This window comes from Diabrotica undecimpunctata, chromosome 10 (genome assembly GCF_040954645.1).
Source record: "Diabrotica undecimpunctata isolate CICGRU chromosome 10, icDiaUnde3, whole genome shotgun sequence".
In the NCBI taxonomy this organism is placed as follows: Eukaryota; Metazoa; Arthropoda; class Insecta; order Coleoptera; family Chrysomelidae; genus Diabrotica; species Diabrotica undecimpunctata.
The window spans coordinates 26,712,505-26,735,080 of record NC_092812.1 but is presented as its reverse complement, the minus strand read 5'-3'; the positions used below and the strand labels follow the sequence as shown (position 1 = coordinate 26,735,080).

General features: G+C 34.3%; 1 protein-coding gene across 6 annotated transcripts in view; it reads left to right on the top strand.

Moving 5' to 3' along the window:
* GluClalpha (glycine receptor alpha 1) overlaps window positions 1-22,576 on the top strand; it is a 283,088-nt gene that overhangs the window by 236,156 nt on the left and 24,356 nt on the right. For all 6 annotated transcript variants that reach the window (XM_072545998.1, XM_072546002.1, XM_072546001.1 and 3 more), the window contains 2 exons: window positions 14,939-15,073; window positions 16,964-17,116. In XM_072545998.1, the coding sequence (XP_072402099.1) occupies window positions 14,939-15,073; window positions 16,964-17,116 (288 nt within the window). The remainder of the gene's footprint in view (window positions 1-14,938; window positions 15,074-16,963; window positions 17,117-22,576) is intronic.

Sequence of the window (22,576 nt, the reverse complement as noted above, 5' to 3'; positions counted from 1 at the left end):
ATTCAGCTTGTCAGAAGTTTCAGCTAATAGTTATTACAAAATCGTAATTGTTTATCCCAAAAAGCTTTTATCTACACCGTTATTATGCGTAAACTATTTTACCAATAGTTAAAATAAAACGACATAAAGTATACGAGGAACAAATACAAGGGTTATACCAAGAGTTATATTGAATTAGTACAAATCGAAATAAACTACTTATTTAAAGATAAAATATAAAAATGTAATTTTAATAACGTTACAATTTATTTTTTCTCCTCCATGTTTTATGTTTGGTTACAATATTGTCTTCTCCTGGCATTTTAATATTTGTTTGGCCTTTGTATTCCTTTTGTTGCTTCTTTCTTAGTTGGAAATTTTATTTCCTTTTCCTTTTCTTGTTGGTCTTCCCTTTCACTGCTTCCTTTCTAATTTTTTTGTTTTTTCTTCTTCTTATGTAGTAGTAAGTAAAAGTATTCCTTTGATATATCTTTTATCTGTCGTGGTTCATATTCTTTTATCCCCTTTCTGTTCATCATTTCTCTTGCTCTGTCCATGACGTGTTATATCCGATTCGAATTTTTTAACAGATTATTTTAAAATTATTAACCATTCTTGTCCTTCCTATTTCTTCTGCCATATTCACATATTTCCCTTTTTAGTTAGCTACATGAATTCTGTATGTACTAAATTAACGAAAAATGCTTATTTTATCAAATTAAATCATTTAAATCAAATCGAATTAAATTAAATTACATCGATTAAAAATTTTATGCTAAATATTGTAAAATAGGTTTAGAAAAGTACTGTAATTTTAAGCTTATAAACATTTAGGTTCGGAAGTTACAAAAACAGTCAATACGGCAAAGCCACGAAAGACCTCAGGTCCAGATGAGATATATGTAGAGATGATAAAACTTATCAATGAAGAAAATCTTCAGTCCTTAACACTACTATTTAACAAAATATATAGCACTGGAATCTTCCCAGAAGACCGGCTTAGATCGACATTTATACCTATACCCAAGAAAAATAAAGCAAATAGATGCTCACAGTTCAGATTATTAGCCTTATGAGCCATTTTCTGAAAATTTTACTCAAAATTGTACGTCAACGTATATACAGAGAATGCGAAAGAAATCTGAGCGACAATCAATTTGGATTTTGTATGGGATTTGGTACGAGGGAGGCGTTATTTGGCCTCCAGATATTACTACAAAAATGCCGAGATCAACAAAAAGACGTGTTTCTCACGTGTCAAAAAGTAAAACACACAGAACTCATAGAAACCCTAATACAACATGGTATAAACCATAACACGGTGGCCCTTAAATAAAAACCTATATTGGGATCAAGGGCTTCGATTAAAATAGACAATCGTATGACAGCTGAAATGTCAATAAAAAGAGGAGTTCACCAGGGCTGTGTGCTTTCTCCACTATTGTTTAATATATTATACGAAAAGATCTTCCAAAATGCCTTCGAAAATATTGAAGAAGGAATTTTTATCAACGAAGAATATGTAAACAACTTAAGATACGCAGACAACACCGTCATTATTGCGGACAGTGCTGAGGATTTGCAACGACTTTTGAATGCCATAACCAGAGAGGGAGATAGCTTGGGGATGAATATAAACACAAATAAAACAAAAGTAATGGTCGTTACACGTGCACCAAATGCCGACATTAATATTCGTATCTACAACAAACAGATAGAACCCGTAAAAAATTCCAGTATCTTGGTTACTGGATAACAAACAATCTTGACTACGAAGTTGAAATACGTGCTTGTATAGAGTATGCTAGGTCCGCTTTTCAAAGAATGAAAAAAATCCTAATAAACTCTACCTTATCGTTGAATATCCGATACCAATTTGTAAAAACATTCATTTACTCCATATTGCTATACGAAGTGGAACCATCGACTCTAGGAATCACAAGTATGAGACGTGTAGAAGCCTTTGAGATGTGGGTTTTTCGAAGGATGCTGAAGATTTCTTGGACAGAGCACGTGACCAACCAACAACGAGGTGCTGAGAAGAATGGGGACTGAGAGAGAACTCCTAAATATTGTAAAAACTAGAAAAACGAGTTATCTAGGACATATTTACAGAGGAGAAAAATACAACTTCCTACGACTGATAATGAAAGGAAAAGTGGAAGGAAGAAGAGGTTCACGAAGAAGAAAATGGTCCTGGCTGAAAAATATAAAAGACTGGACAGGCGTGGACACACATTCGATACTAAGAACAGCTCAAGATAGAGAGCAATTTGCTGTAGTTATAGCCAACCTTCAGTAATGGAGACGACACCTTAAGAAGAAACATTTAAAATATCTCAGACCAATAAGATGTACGAAGTCATTTTTTTTTATTTGCCATATTGAAATTTTTATACAAATTAAAAAAAAACTTAATGTTCTATGACTCATAGGCGTGGCCAGGTTTTTTTAGTGTAAGTTCCAACGCTAAAAATCACGCTCTCCTTATACATTTTTTTTATCTCCAACAATGATATTTTCATACATAAAAACAGTTAACAATTTTTTAAATTGGAAATATATTTGTTTGTAAACTTTTAAAACGAGTTAAGTTTGTTTTGATATTAAATTATAGCTTGATCATAAGAAAAATATGCGAAGTCACAGTTACATATATAAAAAATACATTAAAAATTCAAATTGACATTAAAAATTTATTATAACAACACATTGCAATACCAATCGTCGCTGGAATGGTACGATTTTTAAAATTCGTCAACTACACTACCTTAATCTATATTTAGAGTAAGTTCTTGTTCAACAGAAGGCACCATTAGTCAACGGATCTTGCAGCATTATTATGCTCAGCTTAGAAGATTTTCTATTATGCTGAGACATCCAATCCAGTGGAAAACTGTTGGAGGTGGAAATTTTTCTTGTTTTTAAAATTTTTTTAGCAGCCTTTTTAGACTGCCTTCAATATAAGAATAAATCAATTGTGTTACACCAAAAAAATCGAAAATCTTTGGATTTTCACTATGATTAGCACAAGCTGCTACCAATGCTAAATTAAGGCAATGAACGTAGCAATGAATTTTCAAAATTTTAATATTTTTTACATCTTTTCTGTACAACCGTAAAGCTTCCTGACATCGCTGAAACTCCTTCAAAGCATAGAGCTTCAATATCCTCCCACGAAACATTCATATCACACAAAGTAGAATTTATTGTTTCAAAAATGGTTTCGACCCAATGTTTTTACCTTGTTTAGGCTGTTGCCTCTTCAAGAAAGGGGTACTCCTTTTTTTCGGAGTAAGGGGGGATGGTAAACGTGATGACGAATGCTTGTGGAGATGTAGATGAATTGCTAAAGCTGGGGTTCAGAAGGTATCGTGTGTGATGTGGACGATATGGTGAAGCGCACAAGAAGAATTGTTGGTGAAGAAGGCCAAACAAGTCGAAAGAGGTACTTTAGAGGTTACCAGCCATACTAGGAACAGCTCTAAATCAGCGTTTTTGGCCTGCAGCTGCGATATTTGATGGAGAATGATTCTAGAATATCAAAATACTTATGAGGAAGTTCGTGTCCGGTGTTGCGTAGAAGTTTAGCTGGAGGGAATGGAACTTTTCTTTTAGAAACTCTGTTGAGTATTTGCCCTCGGCGATTGCATGGCGTCTTTAATATTTGTTTGGCTCGGTTGTTCGAGCATGTAATGGTTCGAAGGACATACCTCTTGCTGAGGGATAGGATTCTGTCCTTAATTGGTGTTAGATTGGCTACCTGATGGACATGTGCTGATGGATAGTATCTGCACATCCTCATGCAGAACCTAAGGATTTTCCTTTCTGTGGCCATGATGGTGTTAATTCGACAGCTGTTAAGTGATGCGTAGACGCATGCCTTGTATTCGATTAGCAGTCTTATATAGGTTTTGTAGGTGTGCAATAATGTTTTAGATGACGTCCTGCCCATTTTTCTAGACAGCGCTGCCAGGAGTTTAAACCTATTTCTCATCTTGAATGTTGGTTTTCCAGTTGAGAGTTCTGCTAAAATGAACTCCCAAATAGGAAACCGAGTTTCTGAGAATAAGGTCCTCTCCTAACAAGGTTACCCGGCCATGAACATCGCGACAATTGGAGGATTTGAATAAAATAAGTTGTATTTTGGAGGCGTTTATAGTCACTCTCCATTTATTGCATCACCTAATAACTCGATCTAAATAGTTTTGACTCTTTTGAATGCAGACAATTGGCCACGCTCTCTATGTGGCCCTGACGTGAGGAGTGCAGTGTCATCCGCATATAGAAGAAGGGTTTCCGATCTATACTGCGGGCGGAGGATGTCACTATTGTAGACTGCATATAATATTGGAGCAAGAATTGAGCCCTGGGGTACTCTCGCTTGTTGAGTAAAGGGTGTGAATAAAAAGTCGCCAACTTTGATCTTGATCGTCCGATTGGAGAGATAGAAGTTTATTAGCTTGACGAAAGGTGTGGACAATCCAGCAAGGTGGAGTTTTTTATCAGGCCTGTGTGCCAGACTTGATCGAATGCCTTCTGGACGTCTAGGAATACGCCTAAGATGTGTTTCCTTTCGTTAATTGATTGTGAAATGAAAATTACTTTAACCAATGCGTTTTGCGTGGAATGTCCAGCCCTGAATCCGAGTTGGTAATTTGGAATGGTCTTTCCTTAAGGTTCCTCTCGTAGACTTTACTTAGGGTGTTCAGTAGAAAAATGGGTTAATACGATTCAGGGTTGGCAAAAATGGTTTCTGCATCAATTAAATTTAAACGTTTCAATGCAACTAATTTTGCAATAACTATTAAGTGAAACTTCTTGAAATTTTTATAGCTAAAAACATGTGATATTGTCCCTATTATTACGCGAAATATAAAGTTTTTTGTGTATCTTTAAAAAAATTAATAATAATTGTCAAAAAATCAACTTTTGAAGCTATTTTTGCAATAATTAAGACACATATTTACGAAAATAACTTACAAACCCTCATTTTAAAGGATTATTTTTCAGTAAAATTGTTTTACTTTTCCATATAAATCCGGTATTCATCTTTAGTATTTAAAATCAAATAGTGATCTTACATTGTTTATATATTGTTTATAAGTAAAAACATTATGTTTAATCTTTTGCACATTTTGTTTATTACGTACTGTTATCACCAAATTTATTAAAATCAGTTCTTAGATACATGTATCAAAGAGTGTCACCTAACCTAATTATTTTTTCTGGTAGAGCTGTTAGAGCTCGGTAAAGACATCTTCTTATCATAGAATCGTAATCTTCGCAAGATAATTTAGAGGAATTAATATTAGGAGAGACAGAAAATAAGCATGACCAAGTTTATTATTTCCTAGATATGAGAGTAGATTTGACACTCACATTTTTCCTATCGACCGTTCACGAATAGGGGAGTAGGAGCATATTTTATGGTGATAGTGTTTATAGTATTTCTTGGTACACTATCTACCATTACAATCTTTTACTTAAAAAGTGCAGAATTATAGAATATTTAGCATTTTTGCTGTTGATTGACTATGTAAAAGATTTGCTTATACAAGTCACCATTGTAGGAATTTATGATACTAAATATAATGTTTTTTTGTAATGTAATTTTTAGTTTTGTGTCTCAACTACAAAGTTATTGACACTGGGACAATTTTTTTATTATAAATTTTACATTATATTATAATTTAAAGAGAATAAAAGAGAAAATAAAAATAACGGTATATTTTGTAATACAAATTTGTTTCTCGAAAAAATTCTATATTCTCAAGAAGTTCTAATTGGCTGAGGATCACATTCGTAAGACCTTGCATAGAATATTTTTTTGTTCTTACTGGTACTCGATACACTGTGTAAGAATATATTGAACGATTAAAGATTCACTACACTTTTCACAGACAGGTGGTTTCTCCAAAGCCATGACACAGAATAATAAACAATCAAAATGCCCACTCTGCTTGTCAAGATAAGTATGCGCATCTCGTTCGCGCAGACGGAATCAGCCACATTTTAAACGGAACCAGTGCTGTTCAGTGGAATTTTATCTGTTGTACATAGAAAAATGAACCCGGTTTAATTTATTTACTGCAACCAAAGACATAATATGCACTATTTTATTCGTACTTTTAGTTGAAGAATATGCATACTAAATTATTAATCTCTAAAAATTTAAATTACAGTTCTGTCGTAGCTTGTCACATATATATATATATATATATATATATATATATATATATATATATATATATATATATATATATATATATATATATATAATTTCGGTTTACAACGTTCTTCGACGTCTTCCGATTTCCAATCTCCATCTCATTCTATCGTTCCATAGATCGTCTTCCAGTTCTCTTTCTCTGATTTCTTTATCAACTCCTTCTCTCCAACTTCTTCTAGGCCTTCCTGGTCTTCGCCTACCTCTTGGTTGCCATTCAAGAATTTGTCTTGGTATTCTATTCTCCGGCATTCTCCTTACGTGTCCGTACCATCTGAGTTGTGTCGTTTTGATGTCATCAACAATATTATGTGTAACCCCCATGATTTCTCGGACTCTCTCGTTTGTTATTCTGTCGCGTCTGGAGATTCCCGCCGAGCGGCGCCAGAAGTCCATTTCTGTTGCTCTAAGCATTTTCTCTGATCTGTCTTTTAGGGGCCACACTTCGCATCCATATGTTGTGATACTTTTTATTATGGTGTTGTATATTCTTCTTTTGTTGTCTTTAGAGATGTTTTTATCCCACAGTACGCTGTTTAGTAAGGCTATGCCTTTCCTTCCCTGTGTATTTCGTTCCTTAATGGCTGCATCTAATTTTCCGTCTTGAGTGATTTTTACTCCTAGGTATTTGTAGTTATCACATAGTTTGATCTCTTGATTTTCCTCTACGAGAAGGTTATGTTGATCTCCTCCGATACTCATGTACTCAGTTTTTTCCATATTCACTTCCAAACCCCACTCTGTAAACTCTTCTAATAGTTTTCGCATCATGTAACTAAGGTCTTCAGAGTCCTGTGCGATGATGACCTGGTCATCTGCAAAGCACAGAGTGTACAAAGTTAAGTCTATTAGTGGTATGCCCATATTCGTACATTTTTTCTTCCATTTGTTGAGTGCTGCTTCGAGGTATATTTTGAATAATGTTGGGGATATACAGCATCCTTGTCTTAGTCCTTTAGTCACTTTGAATCCCGGTGTTATCAGATTTCCTGTTTTAATTCTTGTTGTTTGTTGGTAGTACAACGTTTTTACTGCTTCAATCAATTCTATATTTATATTTGTTTTCCCCAGTGCCTCCCATAATTTATCAAGCGGGATACTATCATATGCTTTCCTAAGGTCTACGAACGTCAGATGGACTTCTTGGCCACGAGCAACTTTCTTTTCAATTATCTGAGTAATAGAGAAGACATGGTCTATTGTAGATCGACCTGCACGAAAACCAGCCTGTTCTTCGGCTTCCATATCTTGGTATTCTTCTTCTATTCGATTTTTTATTATTTTCCCATATATTCTGCTAATACTACTAGTAACTGCAATTCCTCTATAGTTTTCAGGTTTCGATTTATCTCCCTTTTTATGGATGGTGCTCATATGCGATTCTTTCCATTCCTCAGGTATTTCATGTTTATTTATGCATTCCTGTAAAAGTTGTCGTAGTCGTTGAATTAGTATTTTGGGTCCATGTTTAATGAGTTCCGGAGCTACATTTCCGGGGCCAGGTGATTTGCCATTCTTTAGATGTCTACATACGGTTTCGACTTCTCTCTCATTTATTCTGATTGGTGACCCTATCAGCCTGACGCCTTGTAAACCATAGTTCTCTATCTGTTTGAAGGGCTCTCTTGTCTCTGTTAGTAAATCTTTAAAGTATTCTTCCCAAGTTTGCGGTGATATGGACTGGATAATATCTCTTTTTTTGTTGTTTCTTAAATTTTTTAACAGTTTCCAGCTTTCTGAACTTTGGCTTCCACCAATGTATGTATTTATCATGGTGCACTTTTTTTCCCAGGATTCATTTTTCTTTTGGCAAATTTTTCTTCTGACCATCGCTTGCATTCTTTTGTATTCGATTCTGTCTTCCACATTTTTTGTGTTCAGATATTTTTGATACAATTTTCTTTTCTGTGTTATTTCCTGCGAAATATCTTGATCCCACCAATATGGTTTTTGTTGTCCGATCTTTTCATATCGCCCTAGTGCTTCTAGGGCAGCGGCGTGTATACATTCTTTGATGGTTTTGTATAACTGATTAACATTCCTGGTATTATCTTCCGTTTCAATTAGTTTTTGTTCCAGTCTACGTTTATATAGTTTTCTAACACTTTCTTGGTGTAAACTATTCAAATTGTATCGTACTTCTTGTACTTGCTCCTTTGTATGGTTATCTTGCGGCGTTTTCTGTTCTCTTTTATGTGGGAATGAAATATCTGAACGTAGGAGGTAGTGGTCACTGCCGCAAGTGGGTCGTCTACATGCTCTTACGTCTTTTGTTTTCAGTCGACTTTTTTGTTTAAGGATGACATAGTCTATAACTGATTTTAAGTTTCGGGTTTCCTGAGTCCACGTATATTTATTAATGTTTCTATGTTGGAAATATCCATTCATGATTCTGAGTCCATTCTGATCACATATATCTATTAACCTTTCTTCGTTATTGTTTGTATTATCTTCTCCATATCTACCTACTACTTTATCGTTGTTCTTTTTTCCGACTCTGCTGTTGAGGTCTCCCAAGATTATTATTTCTCTTGTGTTACCCACCTTTGTGATTTCTTCATTCAGTTGTTCAAAAAAGTTATCTTTCACATTTACAATCGCATCGTCATTGATTGCATATATGCCCAGAATGGTCAGTCTGTATCCTTTTATACATATATTCATTTTTATCATTCTTTCGTTGATACCTTCCCATGATGTGATGTATTTTCTAGCTTGTCACAAATTTCTTCAATTCGAGTCTATGTTTCCGTTTAAAATATGGCGATCGCGTGCTGACACACTTCTAAGGCGGCATCTGAGAGTGGACATTCTGATTGTTTTGATTCTGATTTATTTTGTGGCCATGAGGTGTCCATGTGTCAGCCGTGTGTGACCAATTCTTACGTTGCGAACGATTGATTTGTCTCTTCTACCTATGTTAGGTAGCTGAAAGGTTTTGATGTTAGGTTGTATTTTGTGTAGTTTCGAGATTGATCTCTTGTATTGGTTTTGCCGGGAATTTTTGATTTGGGACCTGAAAAGTGGTTTTAGATCTGATGCTAGTTGAATAGATTTTATGTCTGACTTAGTTGTAATTGCTTCCTTTGCAGCAGTATCAGCAGTCTCATTGTCTAAAATTGCAACGTGTGAAGGAATCCAGATTAATGTTATGTTTGTTCCAGAAGAAGTAAGTCGATTTGTTGCTTCATGTATGGCATGAATTAATGGATGTTCGGAATATATATTTTTAATCGAGTCGATTAAGGACATCGAATCTATACATATTGCAGTGTTCTTGGCTTTAGTTTCGTTAGCTAAACATTGTAATGCTTGAAGGATGGCGTATAGCTCTCCTATAGGTGGATGATAAAAGGCAGAACTTCTGAATAATACTATTTGCAGTTGGGACAGAATATCCGACTCCTGCTTCAGTTTTAGATGCATCTGTGTAGAGAATTTCATTATATGAATTTGTATTGGCCAGCTCTAGACAAGATTGCCTCAAAATTTGGCTGTCGGTTATATGAGTATATGTTACTTAATCAACAGGTCGTGAAAAGGGAAGTAAAATTTGAGGTTATCTTTGGTATTTATTGTTTAGTATTACAGGGTTTGTACATAAGGCTATAGACAGGGTTGTTTAGATTCGAAGACGCCCTAGCGAAGTATGTCAGAAGAAGTTGTTATCTGCGAAGCTAAAGTAGAAGTTACACCTGTCTCACAGCAAAGGCTTTCGGTGGGACTGATCTGAAAGCTTCAAGACATATTCTTGATGCGGTATCCTGAATAAAGTCAAAAGTCCTTAAATAAGGCTTTGATACTGACATATATACAAAGCACCCATAATGCAGTCAAGTGAGTGAGAGATCTATATACCTTAATTAGATATCTTGAGCAGCTGCTCAGTGATGGTTTGCTAGAGATTTTAATAGATTTAATCTAGTTAGGCAATTAGCTTTGACATTTGTAATCTGTACTTTCCTTCTATCTTCCATCTGTAGTGGTATTTGAACTTGTACCAACTCATTTCAAATATACTCACATAGCCAACCAATTTATTCATTATTTTTTATATATACTGTACTGAACAGTTATGTTGGAATAAAAAAATCATATATTGGGTGTGAATTATATTATGTATCCATCAAACCTTCTTAAAGGACCTAACGTAACTCTTGAAGAATTGCTGGTATGGCTGGACGCTGGATGGCTGATTCAATATGCCAATTCCAAACTTATTTAGGTAATCAGGTACTACGCATGGCAGGTGTCCTCTAGAGCACCGTACTTTATTGCATTTAACAATGGAAACAATTTTATGGTATTTAAAACCTAGGTAGCAATTGTTCTTCTGTGACAGTCCTTTTGAAGTAAACCACGTTCCACAATCTCTCTCTAACTGTTCTTTAACATATTTCACCTCCTTGCTCTTTTAAGATGTGTCCAGATTATACCTATCAACATGGTCGGTTGGATGGATGGATCGACATGAATTCGAAGAATTCTTAAAACTGATGAAAGTATTCCACATACATTTTTTGATATTCGACAGCTTCTACTCAATCTAGAATTGAATTTTATTAATCCAGGAAAAAGTTTGATATTTACACTCAAGGGAAACGCGTCATCTACTAGGAACACAAAAGAGCTTAGTTCAATTCTACTGGGAAGTATGCGAGATGTTTATACCATTCTCCTTCGACAGAATCTCAGGGTGCTGTGCAAGATTCATTGAAATCATCATTTTGGGTTTACAATTCTGCGTTAGTCCAAGCCTCCTCAAGAATTTCTATTCAGGCGTCCTCATCCATTGTCTTCCTCCGCCAAACACATGTTACCATATTTCTCTTGTCTTCATCGATGTTATCAAGGAACTTCTTTTCTGATCAATGGGTCTATTAAGGAGCAATTTTGTATTTAAGTCATTTTGTTCCATCAGCAGGAATTTAATGATAAGTTGCAGTAAAAACAAAAATTTATCAGTTGCTGTATGAACTAAATTTATTTTCGTTCACATTATTTCTCTCAGTGCCTCTATCAAAGTATCGCATACTTCTGGCACAATTTGTGATAGAAGTTGTTTAGAAATTTTGAAAAAATACTGGAGAGGTGGAAAGAAATCGCCAGTGACAGAATATCGTAATGTAACTGCAAATCTCTCATGAACAAGACCTATATTACAAATCGAGTTCACTAATATCGTCTAAAAAATCTTTTATTAAATCAGTTGCACGATTTTTTTCAACCCACACTACACAAAAACACCGTTTAAAATAATAATTGTAGCCGCTTATGCAAGAATTATGTCGTCGTCCTCAAACATTTTGAAACTGAACGACATTTTCCCATGAATCGAGGCAAATGTGGACGCGCAGTTTTGAATCGGCAGTGCCACGCGGATTTTGCTTGTGAACGCACCTTTAGGCAACGTTCTTGTAGATCCCAATCATCAACAACAGTTTAATGTTTGTCTTGCCGATTCTGTTCGTCCACCAATTCCTATATATCGATTTCACGCAGCCTGAAAAGAGTACTAAGTCTTTATTTTCAATATACTAGATACATTTGATACTAAGCAAGCATTTGAGATACGTTTTAAACAGCTAATTACTTGAAAAAGTGTTTTCTGTTTTTATTTATTTATTGGTTATTAGTTCAAAAGTATGTTAAATATTACTATAAGATAAAAAGTGGGCTCAACCGAGATTTAAATCCCTAGACAATTTAGCTACTATACTTGGTAAAAAAAATAAGGTTCCATTTATATTATATTTTTAGGTTAATAACCTAAATGGTTTTTTCAATTATCTCGAAAGCGCTTACTACAAAAATTGGAGGATAAGACTATATTGGTCCCCTATTTTAGGGCTTTCATTTGACAAATAGCTTGACCATTACTGATCACTATGTTTATGTAGTATATCTTTGCTGTATTGTACCATTTTGACAGGCTACAAATATTGTAACTTTTTGTCTGATTTAGGTATTAATGTCAGTATAAGTATTAATATTTTATTATCACATACTTTTAATGTTAAATTTTCTGTTGTATTAATTGTTTATAACTAGCTACTTAGTGTGAGACGAGTACTTTTCAAGCTGCCATATCAGACCAAAGAAATTAGCAGAAACAAGCCTTTTTCGTGACACTTTTTGATACAGATATTTAACCACTGCTTGATTAATTTGGTGATAACATTATCTAAAAAACAAAATATGCATAAGACTAAATGTCATTTTTCACTCATAAACAATGTAAGGTCGCTATTTGATTGTAAATACTAAAGGTGAAGGCGTGTAAATTATATTAAAAAGGGACCTAATTGTAGGGGAGACTTGGGTTAGTTGTTACAATTTTTACATTTTATTTTTTTGTACATTCAATATGTAAAATAGGCACCTCATAAAAATTGGTGTAAGAAGCACTCACTTCGATATAATTATTTTAAATAATAGATTTACAAGAAACTTGCCACTTTTAGAAAAAAAATATATATAATTGTTTGATCTTGTAACAATTGGGTAACTTGTTACATGGCAGAAGCAAATTGTTACACTAGTAACTTTCATACTTTTCAAAGAATATTTTAATTTTCTTAATGAAAAAACTTTAAATGAACTTTATTTATTTATTTTTTATTAAAATAGAAACTATTGTGCGACATTTTTAAAAATTATTTAAATCAGCTATTAGACTAATCAGACTGGCAAATTGGAGAACCGTCACAGCGCCTGTAAGATCGACTGTAAGGGGTGGACGTATGAACAGAAGTTTAGGCGCCCACCCCTTACAGTCTACACATTGCACCCATTTGTTTTTTTATTTTGAGTTAGTGTACGAATCACAACATATAATGTATAAATATTCTTCATTTTCTTGATCGCTTTCTTTTGAAACAATTGTCCTTTTGACTTTTTGTTTTCCTTTTTTATTAGATTTTAAGTTTCTCAGTTGCTCTTGCTGTAATAATGCTTGCTTTTTAGGCCTGTCCGTCAAAATAGCCGTATGTCTTCGTTTCCTATTTTGTGCAGTATTTTTTCTGGGTTGAGCTTTAGGTATAGGACGAATATCTTTAGGACTATTAAGTCCTGTAACTAAAGCGTGAGAAGATGAAGGTTGTGGATCTTGGTCTGGTTCCTTGTTGATAGCTTGTGGTGGTGTACTTGGTGGTGTTCGTATATTTTGTACTGACAGAACTTGATGGCAGAAAGTTTTCATCAGTAAAAAGTCAATATTTAACGGAAAAATGCCAGTTACACGAAACCCGGATTCTATATTTTTTGGAGTTACAGCTAACGGCAAAGCATTTCCAACAATTGATGGAATGTTATAAATTGTCGTTGTAACTCCTGGATGAGTTTTCATCCAGCCATTTATCTGACTGCTAATAAATTTTTTAATGGTCCAAACACCGATCTGTCCAAAGGTTGCAATCGATGAGAGCAATGCAGAGGCAAGGTCAAGAGTACAATGCCATTTTCCAGGCAATAATCTATTACCTTAACCTACAAATGGGAATCGTGATTGTCCTATATTAATATTACTGGACTTTCCTTAGAACATTTAATATTATTATGAAAATGTTTCACATAAACTAAGAATTATTCCATTTTTGTCATCCATCCAGAAGGATTGCTCGTTCCTATACATCCTAGTGGTCCACTGGAAACAAAATGTTCTCGATAATTTTTCCGCGGAAAAATAAACATTGGCGGCACTGAGTTTTCACTGGCATTCAATGCCAGGCACACTGTCACTATCAGTAATTAATTTATTGTCCTTCACAATACTGTTAAAACTGCAAGGTTTTGTATGACCTGTCACTTCTTTAACGAGTTTATGTATGTTAAAGTGGTCATGTTTTTCTTCCAATTCCTCCATTTCTGCACACATGTCTAGCATTCTTCAGCTTTGCCACACTCTTTTCTTTTGATTGATTGATTTTCTTTTAATTTTCTTAAGCTTAATTTTCAATTTTCCTACTACGGGATTGTGATCAGATCCGATATCTGTTCCAGGGTACTTGATTTCTATTGATTGATTAATCAATCAATAGAAAATCAATTTGATTTCTTACGATGTTGTCATGCTTATGTTGTGGAGACTGCCAGGTGTAGAGTCTTCGAGGTAGCAGTTTGTACCAGATATTCGCAATGACTAATTTTTCTTCTTGACAGAACTGGATTAGCATATCACCTCTCTCGTTTCGATCTCCTAAGCCAAAGTCACCCACGACATCTTCAACACGTCCTCGCCCTACCTTCGCATTGAAATCTCCCATGATTATAAGTGTCTGGTTCTTCTTGATCAGTTTCATTAACTCCTTAGTCTCTCTATACAATTGTTTTACTTCATTTTCAGGCTTTTCCAAGGTTGGTGCATAGATTTGTATAATGTTAAGGTCAACAGGATCGGCTTGGACTTGTAGTAATGCTGCTCTATCTGAGTATGCCATGAAGTTCCATACTGATATGTTTGAGGCTGTGTTAAATACCTGTATCAGAGAATGTCTAGAGAAAATCGTTACTTCTCTGTTCTATAAGTTTTATTTTCTAGGTAAAGACTAAAGAACCGCAGCTTTGGAATGTCTATCGTTATACATTATAAATAATTTATATATAAAATAGTTAACAATTCAATATACTTCTGTACTTTTTAAGTTCTTGTGTAAAAACTGATACAAAGTTATTTCAATACTGGTGTGTGTTCTAAATTCTGTGTTTGAATAAAGCCTTTTTTGAATGCAGATGGATGGACTACAGATGATCTGGTCTTCCTATGGAAGCAGGGTGATCCTGTACAAGTAGTTAAGAATTTACATTTACCAAGATTTACTTTAGAAAAATTTTTAACTGACTATTGTAACAGTAAAACGAATACAGGTAATGTAAACTTTTTGTTTCTCTTTAGTTTTTACATATATAAACTTCTCTAATTATTTATCTATTATGTCGCAAAATTGCAAAAAAATATATCTATTTAAACCACACATTAAAAAAAAACAAATAGCATCAACATATAGGTATAATAGACGAAGAATATCAAGATTACGTATCCAATCTATTTCGGATGTGCCTTCCAAAAAGTGTTTCCATGTTACTAGATATGCTTATAAACATAGATAGAGAATATACCTACTTTAGTGATTTAACGCTCTTGCACACAGGAGCTCTTTCTTTTCTTCTCTAATTTATAACCCGAAGAAACCAGATCCAAATCCCAGTACCTTCTCGTAAAAATCTTAAACTCATTCCCTATATCTTCACCAACTAACAGCTTGCATATGTCAGTGCTGTAGGTTAGTAGCCAATTCCCTAGCATATGCTCTCAAATAGAGAAGTAACCATATCAGTCTCCAGCAGCTCGAATTTGGTAACATCTCAAGTAAGGCGAAGAGCGGAGGATGCTTAAAATCTCAGGACTGGATCAGGACAAGAAGCATATGACATACAATAATCAGCATATTAAATGGAATTTTATTACTCTAGTCGTCAGAGACGAAAATGCTACTTAACCTCTAAAAATGATACGAAAACGCTAAATTTTGCCGAGAATATTAATTTTGGGACCCCAAAAAAGATGGAAACAAATTTAACACTTTTACCTACAGGCTTCCCCGTAAAACCCCCTCGTAGTGGTGAAAACTCAAAAAAATCGAAAACAGAAAGACGGTCTTAGATTTAATTTCAATGCAGGGCATCTACCAGCCGCTTATACGTACTTCAACCTCATTAGGTATCATCAGAGCGACATATGCAGAGGCTCTAAATCAAAATTAAATCTCTCCCGTCATAGTACAATAACTATAAAAATAATTAGTTTGCAATAATTAGAGGTACGTAGTATGGATTTTAGCCTATTAATTTCCAAATTGGAAATATCTTGGTGTTTAGATAAGCTGATATTATTAATATTGCTATGCTATCTTACTAGAGGATGCCAGATGGGTTCATTCCTGACACAATAGGGAGCCATTGAAGTGAAGAGCATTTCAATGACCCCCTTATCCACAATAATACGCATGGTGCTGTGAAGTTCGGTATCGACACAGGAGTACAACATTCTGGTACATAATTCACCAGGCCCATCGCTGAACATCTTAGAGTAGCAGCTAAAGATCTTCAAATGCTTCCTTATATTTTCTAAGTGATTTTCAGTTTGGCAGAGGTGTTTTGCTAGCAAGGTGATGCTTATAAGAGAAAAATTGGACTAGTGCAATTACAAGGTAGTTCTTTTTCTTCTTCTTGTGCCTTGTGTTTCGCCGTTGACTGTACTGTTCAATTCATTTGTAGAGTATCGTTTTCAACTGTTCAAAATATTGTGGTGTTGATTATTACAGCACTCCCTTATATTTCATAGTCATGACTGTTTTGTTCCTACATGTCGGCGCCCCTGCAACTTTTCTTGCAAAATTAGTTTGTAAATGTAATATTTGCTTCCCTTAAATGTATATGGCCAGGGTGGCAATATTTTCTTTCTTTAACGATGTTGAGTATAGGTAAAAATTAAATGGCATGAAAACATCAAAAAACGTAGGCGAACGTAACAATGAAATAATAGTAGAAAAACGTTACAAGTTATAAATAATACAGAACAGACAAAGTAGAGGATATTACGGAAGCCCATCAGAAGATTGGATCGTAATTAGTATTATAATCGTAATGATGATATTGGTTGATTATAAATACTTATAAATAACTTAATTTTTAATTTGTATTATGATTATTTTTTATGATCTTAAAATATTGAGATTTAATATACGTATTTTTTAGGTGAATACAGTTGTTTGAAAGTAGATCTACTATTCAAGCGAGAGTTTAGTTACTATTTAATCCAAATTTATATACCCTGTTGTATGCTTGTGATAGTATCTTGGGTGTCCTTCTGGTTAGACCAAGGAGCTGTTCCAGCTCGTGTATCATTAGGTAAGTCATTAACTGAAAATTTGTCCATAGAAATTTTTTATTGTATATTTTGTTACTAGTATCTTTGAATTTATTAAATACTCAAAATACGCTGTGACCATATTGTTATCCATAATCTTATAACTATCCATAATCTTATAACAGGTTGTAGTCTTTAAATAAATTGAAATAAATCTTAATTCGGGAGTTAATTTAATTTGAACTTTAAATTTCTAAACGTTTCAAAATGATATTTGATTACAATCTGAAATCGAATCAAAAAGACGTTTGTTACGTTTATAATAGAATTGAATTACAAACAATGGCTGTTGTTAACCGTTACACCTAGTAATATACTTTAAAAATTGCCAGAATTAAACAGTAAACACTCAGATAGGTAACAGTTCGATGACATTCGAAGACAGGGCCATCTGATACGGCCAAAAACAGGTGGATATTCGAATGTATTGAAAAGGAATGTAGGTTGATGCTCTAAAAATCTATTCAAGCCTCGTCGGCAAATAACCAGATGGTGAAAAAAAGGCGACAGCTGACGACGAAGAGTCTGTGATAAAAAAGAGTCTCCAGTGGGACTCTATACAAAAAAATTACTTCTTAATATTGAAATTAATTAAATAAACAGGGGTTGATATTTCTTACCACAAAAATATGAGTTTTGCCACAATTAAACAAACGTAAATTTACGTCACAATGATACACAAAAAATTCAAACACAAAATAACTGATTTCGAGACAATCGACGAAAACATCATACGTGTTAATATCAACATAAATCAAACGCCAGTGACAATTCTTGGAGTCTACGCCATCTCAGATGACGAATCAATTGCTGCTAAGGACGAGTTTTTCGAAAAATTGAACGACATAATCACCAACATAGGAAAGTCACGAGAACTGATAATACTGGGAGATCTGAATAGCCGGGTGGGTCAAAGAATAAACAGTCAGGTGATCGGTCCCTACGGTGAAATAAACCTGAATGACAATGGAGAAAGGCTGATCCAAGTGTGTCAGAGTCATACTCTGAGAATAATGAACGGCTTCTATAAACACAAGGATATTCACAAATACACATGGGTACAACATACAAGGAATCTAAAATCGATCATTGACTATGTAATAGTCAAACAAAGCACTACCTTAAAAGTGAATGATGTAAGAGTACTTAGAGGACCGACGTGTGGTTCCGACCACTATATAGTTAGGACAAAAATGGTATTTCCTTTTAAATCTAACAAGGACAATAACGTTAATGAGGAACCTCAACAAACAGAAGTGATAACGAACAAACGATATAACTTAAACAGCCTTATCAACGAAAGCACAAGAAACCTATACCAGCACAGATTAGACGAAAAGTTGCTACATAATATAGAAGACCAGTCAGTAGAACAAATTTACGAAAACATAACGAGTAGCATCAAAGAAGCAGCAGAGAAGGCCATTGGACTAAAAACTAATTCCGCTAGTAAAAAACTTTGGTGGAATCAAGAAATTGAAGAACTAGTACTTCGGAAGAAAAAAGCATACCACAAATGGCTAAATACAAAACAGGAGTTGGATAGAGAAGAATACAAAAATATTAAAAAAAGAACACGATAACTAGTAAACACAGCTAAACGAGAAATGTGGGACAAAAAATGCAAAGAGATAGACACATATATGGGAGGTAGAAAATGCTCAGAGACGTGGAAATTCCTGACAAAAGTTAAATCAAATGAAAAAAGAGAAACAAACATACAATTAATAACAACAGAGAACTGGATCCGACATTACGAAAATCTATTAACAGAAAACAGAGAGGAATATAGAGAAATGTCTCCAACTGAAATACACATACAGGGAGAAACGATAAACATCGATGAGAGGACTGTCATAAAAACGATACAACTACTAAAAAATGGTCGAGCTGCAGGTCCGGAGGGAATTTCAGCAGAACTAATCAAATGCGGCACTAACAAACTGTTTGAACGATTAACCTGGTGTATAAACCAATATCTAAATGGTGCACCAGTCCCGCATGAGTGGAAAGTATCCTTCATATCATCTATACATAAGAAGGGAAGTAAACTGGACTGCTCAAACTATCGAGGTATATCAGTAACCAGTACCTTAAGTCGCCTATATGGAAGGATACTTCGAGACATTATCGAACAAGAATATAAGGAACAAGAAGAAGAGGAACAATCTGGCTTTAGAGCGGGAAGGAGCTGCACCGATAATGTTTTGAAACAAATAATAGAAAAAAGATCAAGTACCAATCAAGAAACCCACCTTATGTTTATAGACCTTCAGAAGGCCTATGATACTGTACCCGCTAAAAAGCTATGGAAAGTTTTGCAGGAAACAAACATTAACCACACAGTAATTAACGCCCTTAAACAGCTTTATGAAGGATCAACGTCGGGAATAAAAATTGGAAATAGACTTTCAAAAAAATTTCCTGTAAACAAGGGACTCCGGCAGGGGTGTTGCATATCCCCCACATTGTTTAAAATCTACGTGGCGAAAGCACTGTATCAGTGGAAAAGAAAGTGCAGAGGAATGGGCATTGACCTGGGAGAAACTTGCCTATATACCCTACAGTTTGCAGACGATCAAGTCCTTATAGCCAACGATAAAGAAGACCTGACATATATGGCCAGAAAACTACAGGAAGAATACAAGAAGTGGGGTTTAGAACTCAATACACAAAAAACAAAATATCTCCCAATAGGCGCAGAACTATCCAACATTCAGATGGACACAACCGAAATTGCATTCTGCACTGAATATACCTACCTAGGAATTGATTTCGACACCACAGGCACAGACAATAGGGAAATTAGAAAACGAATAACCCAGGCCCGTAGAACAATTGGATGCCTTAACGGAGTTCTTTGGAGTTCAGAAATTGGTAAAAGACGAAAATACAATATATATATGAATCTCTCATAAAAACCAGCTTAACCTATGGTACAGAGACATGGAGACTAACAGAAAGCAATAAAAGAAAACTCGAAGCAACAGAAATGGATGTATTTAGACGATCACTTCGAATATCTAGAGCAGACAGAATTAGAAACGATGAAATAAGAAATCGGATGGGGGTAGATGGATCACTGGCAACAGACATAGAAAGGAAACAACTTATATGGTATGGCCATGTTCAAAGAATGCCAGAAACAAGACTACCAAAAATCGCCATGAAATGGATACCACCAAATCGTAAGAAACGAGGAAGACCAAAAAGAACATGGAAGGAGGGAATAACAAAGGCAATGAGCTCCCGAGACTTAACCGAAGAACAATGGAATGATAGAAATTCGTGGAAATTAGGCATCGGACAACGACGCAAGATGTTTTGAAACCGATATATATATATATATATATATATATATATATATATATATATATATATAGTAAACTCTTAAATATTGGGGAAATCTGCAAGAAATACTCTAATGTGTATCAATTGTTTCGCCGAACGTTTTCGCCAAAGAGAATTAATTTGGCTTCTTCAGGGCTGAAAGAGAATAAATTATAATTAGCTACCATATATTATCTATTAAAACATTATTGATCTTACCGTAACTTAGAATTGTAGAGTTAGAATATTAAAAAACTTTGCTAGTAACATAGTGGTGTTTTTTGTTACTATGTGCAAAAAAAGTTTTTTATAAGAATTGAAATGTATGGTAGCTTCGAACTTGACACGCAAAGGCTTACCCAAGGTTAATCGAAAAACCCAATGCAACTACATTTAAAAGGAGGTAATTCTTTGAAATGTCGGCAATAACTAAATTTTGATTTTAAATAGTTAAAAGTGAGGTTCTGTTTAAGCCAGAACGCAAGCGCTGACAACTTCATTGTAATTGGTATGAATCTTTATGTCGTTAAGGTTCATTGGTAAAAAACGAATAAATTTAAATCCCAGTAAAGGGAAATATTATTTTGATTTTCTTTATTTAATTATATTATTGTTCATGTATTATTGAATCTTATTGAGACGTATCTAAGAAAAGCAAGGGAATGTTATATATTTTTTTGTTAATGAAAATTATATATATATATATATATAAATTTACGTCACTATGCATTTCGATGGAGACTAAGAACTGACCGAAGATAAGTCGTATCATTTCTTTTATAACTTCTGGCAAAGCTAATTACATATAGAGAGGCATACAGTTGTGTTTAAAGTGGTGGTTCTGTTCACATGGAAAAATCTTACCACTATAACTTTAATTATTGCCAAAACAAATATATTTTTTCACTTTTATAATTGTTAAAACAAAAAACAAAGCAATATCAAGTGAACGTCTTCAGGGATTTGTCATCAAGTATCCCTCATATATCTTTTAGAACCTTCAAAAGCCTGAATAAGATTTTTTCAGTTATTTTTTTACTGGCCTTACACTCACTCATTGCATTACGATTCGTGTGGTATAATTTATGGAATAAAGAAACAAGTACATTTGTTAATGTTTATTTCGGTAATCGGAAGCAATTCCGTGAGGTGTTTAATTAATTTTTTTTACCACGCTTGATTGAAATAACGCATGCATATATTGACTATTACATTAGAGCCGGAGTGGAGAATCGACGTCACGATATAGGGATCAAAGAGCGAAACCAAATTTAATTGCAAGTGAATGTAATGAAATGAAAAATTTAAAACGTTTGAATATAAAAATACACTCGTAATGTAACAAGATTTTCTAAACATGGAAACTCTATTAGACTTCAATTACATTTAAAATTTTTTATTTTCCAGTTATTTTAACCGTTTAATTCGCATTCCCAATAGTATTCTTTTAGGTTCTAGATTATATATAGACCTTACTAAATTCTTGTTAATTCTTTGCTTGGTACAGTTCTCTAGAGGGTACTTCATTCAGATTTCAATTCATTTATTCATCCAGATTAGCTATATGTACCTATATCATTTAAATTAATTTTTTTAAACCCTTATTTTTAATAGAGTTGTAGTTGAAAGGGCTTGAACGAGTCACTAATCTCGAGTATATGCAAAGTTTGAACAGCTTTGAATATCTTAACCAATTTATGTCTTACAGAAAATCAAAAAAAAAACCAAAATGTTCAGAAAAGCAAAACGTATATTTTTTTACTCTTCAAGATGTTTCGTGTCACTAATACTTTTTAAATTTATTGTATCTTCTTCTAAAAGGAGCTGTAGTTGGGTCTCGTTGAGATCACTTTGTCCACGGTGTCAGCTCTATGTATAACTTGATGCCCCGCTATTTACAACGCATGCTAGCAACGCTTGCCGTCGAGATATCGCTGAATCGCCGACGACACTGCCGTTCGTATAATTTATTTATTCCATGATAGTGCCATTGTCTGGTTGGGTCGATGTTAATCCTAATGGCGGATGCTAATAAAGATAAATAATACTCCCATGGAGTCTATTTCTTGTTTCTCAGAATTATTTTCCAATGTGGCTGGAGATCTAATTCC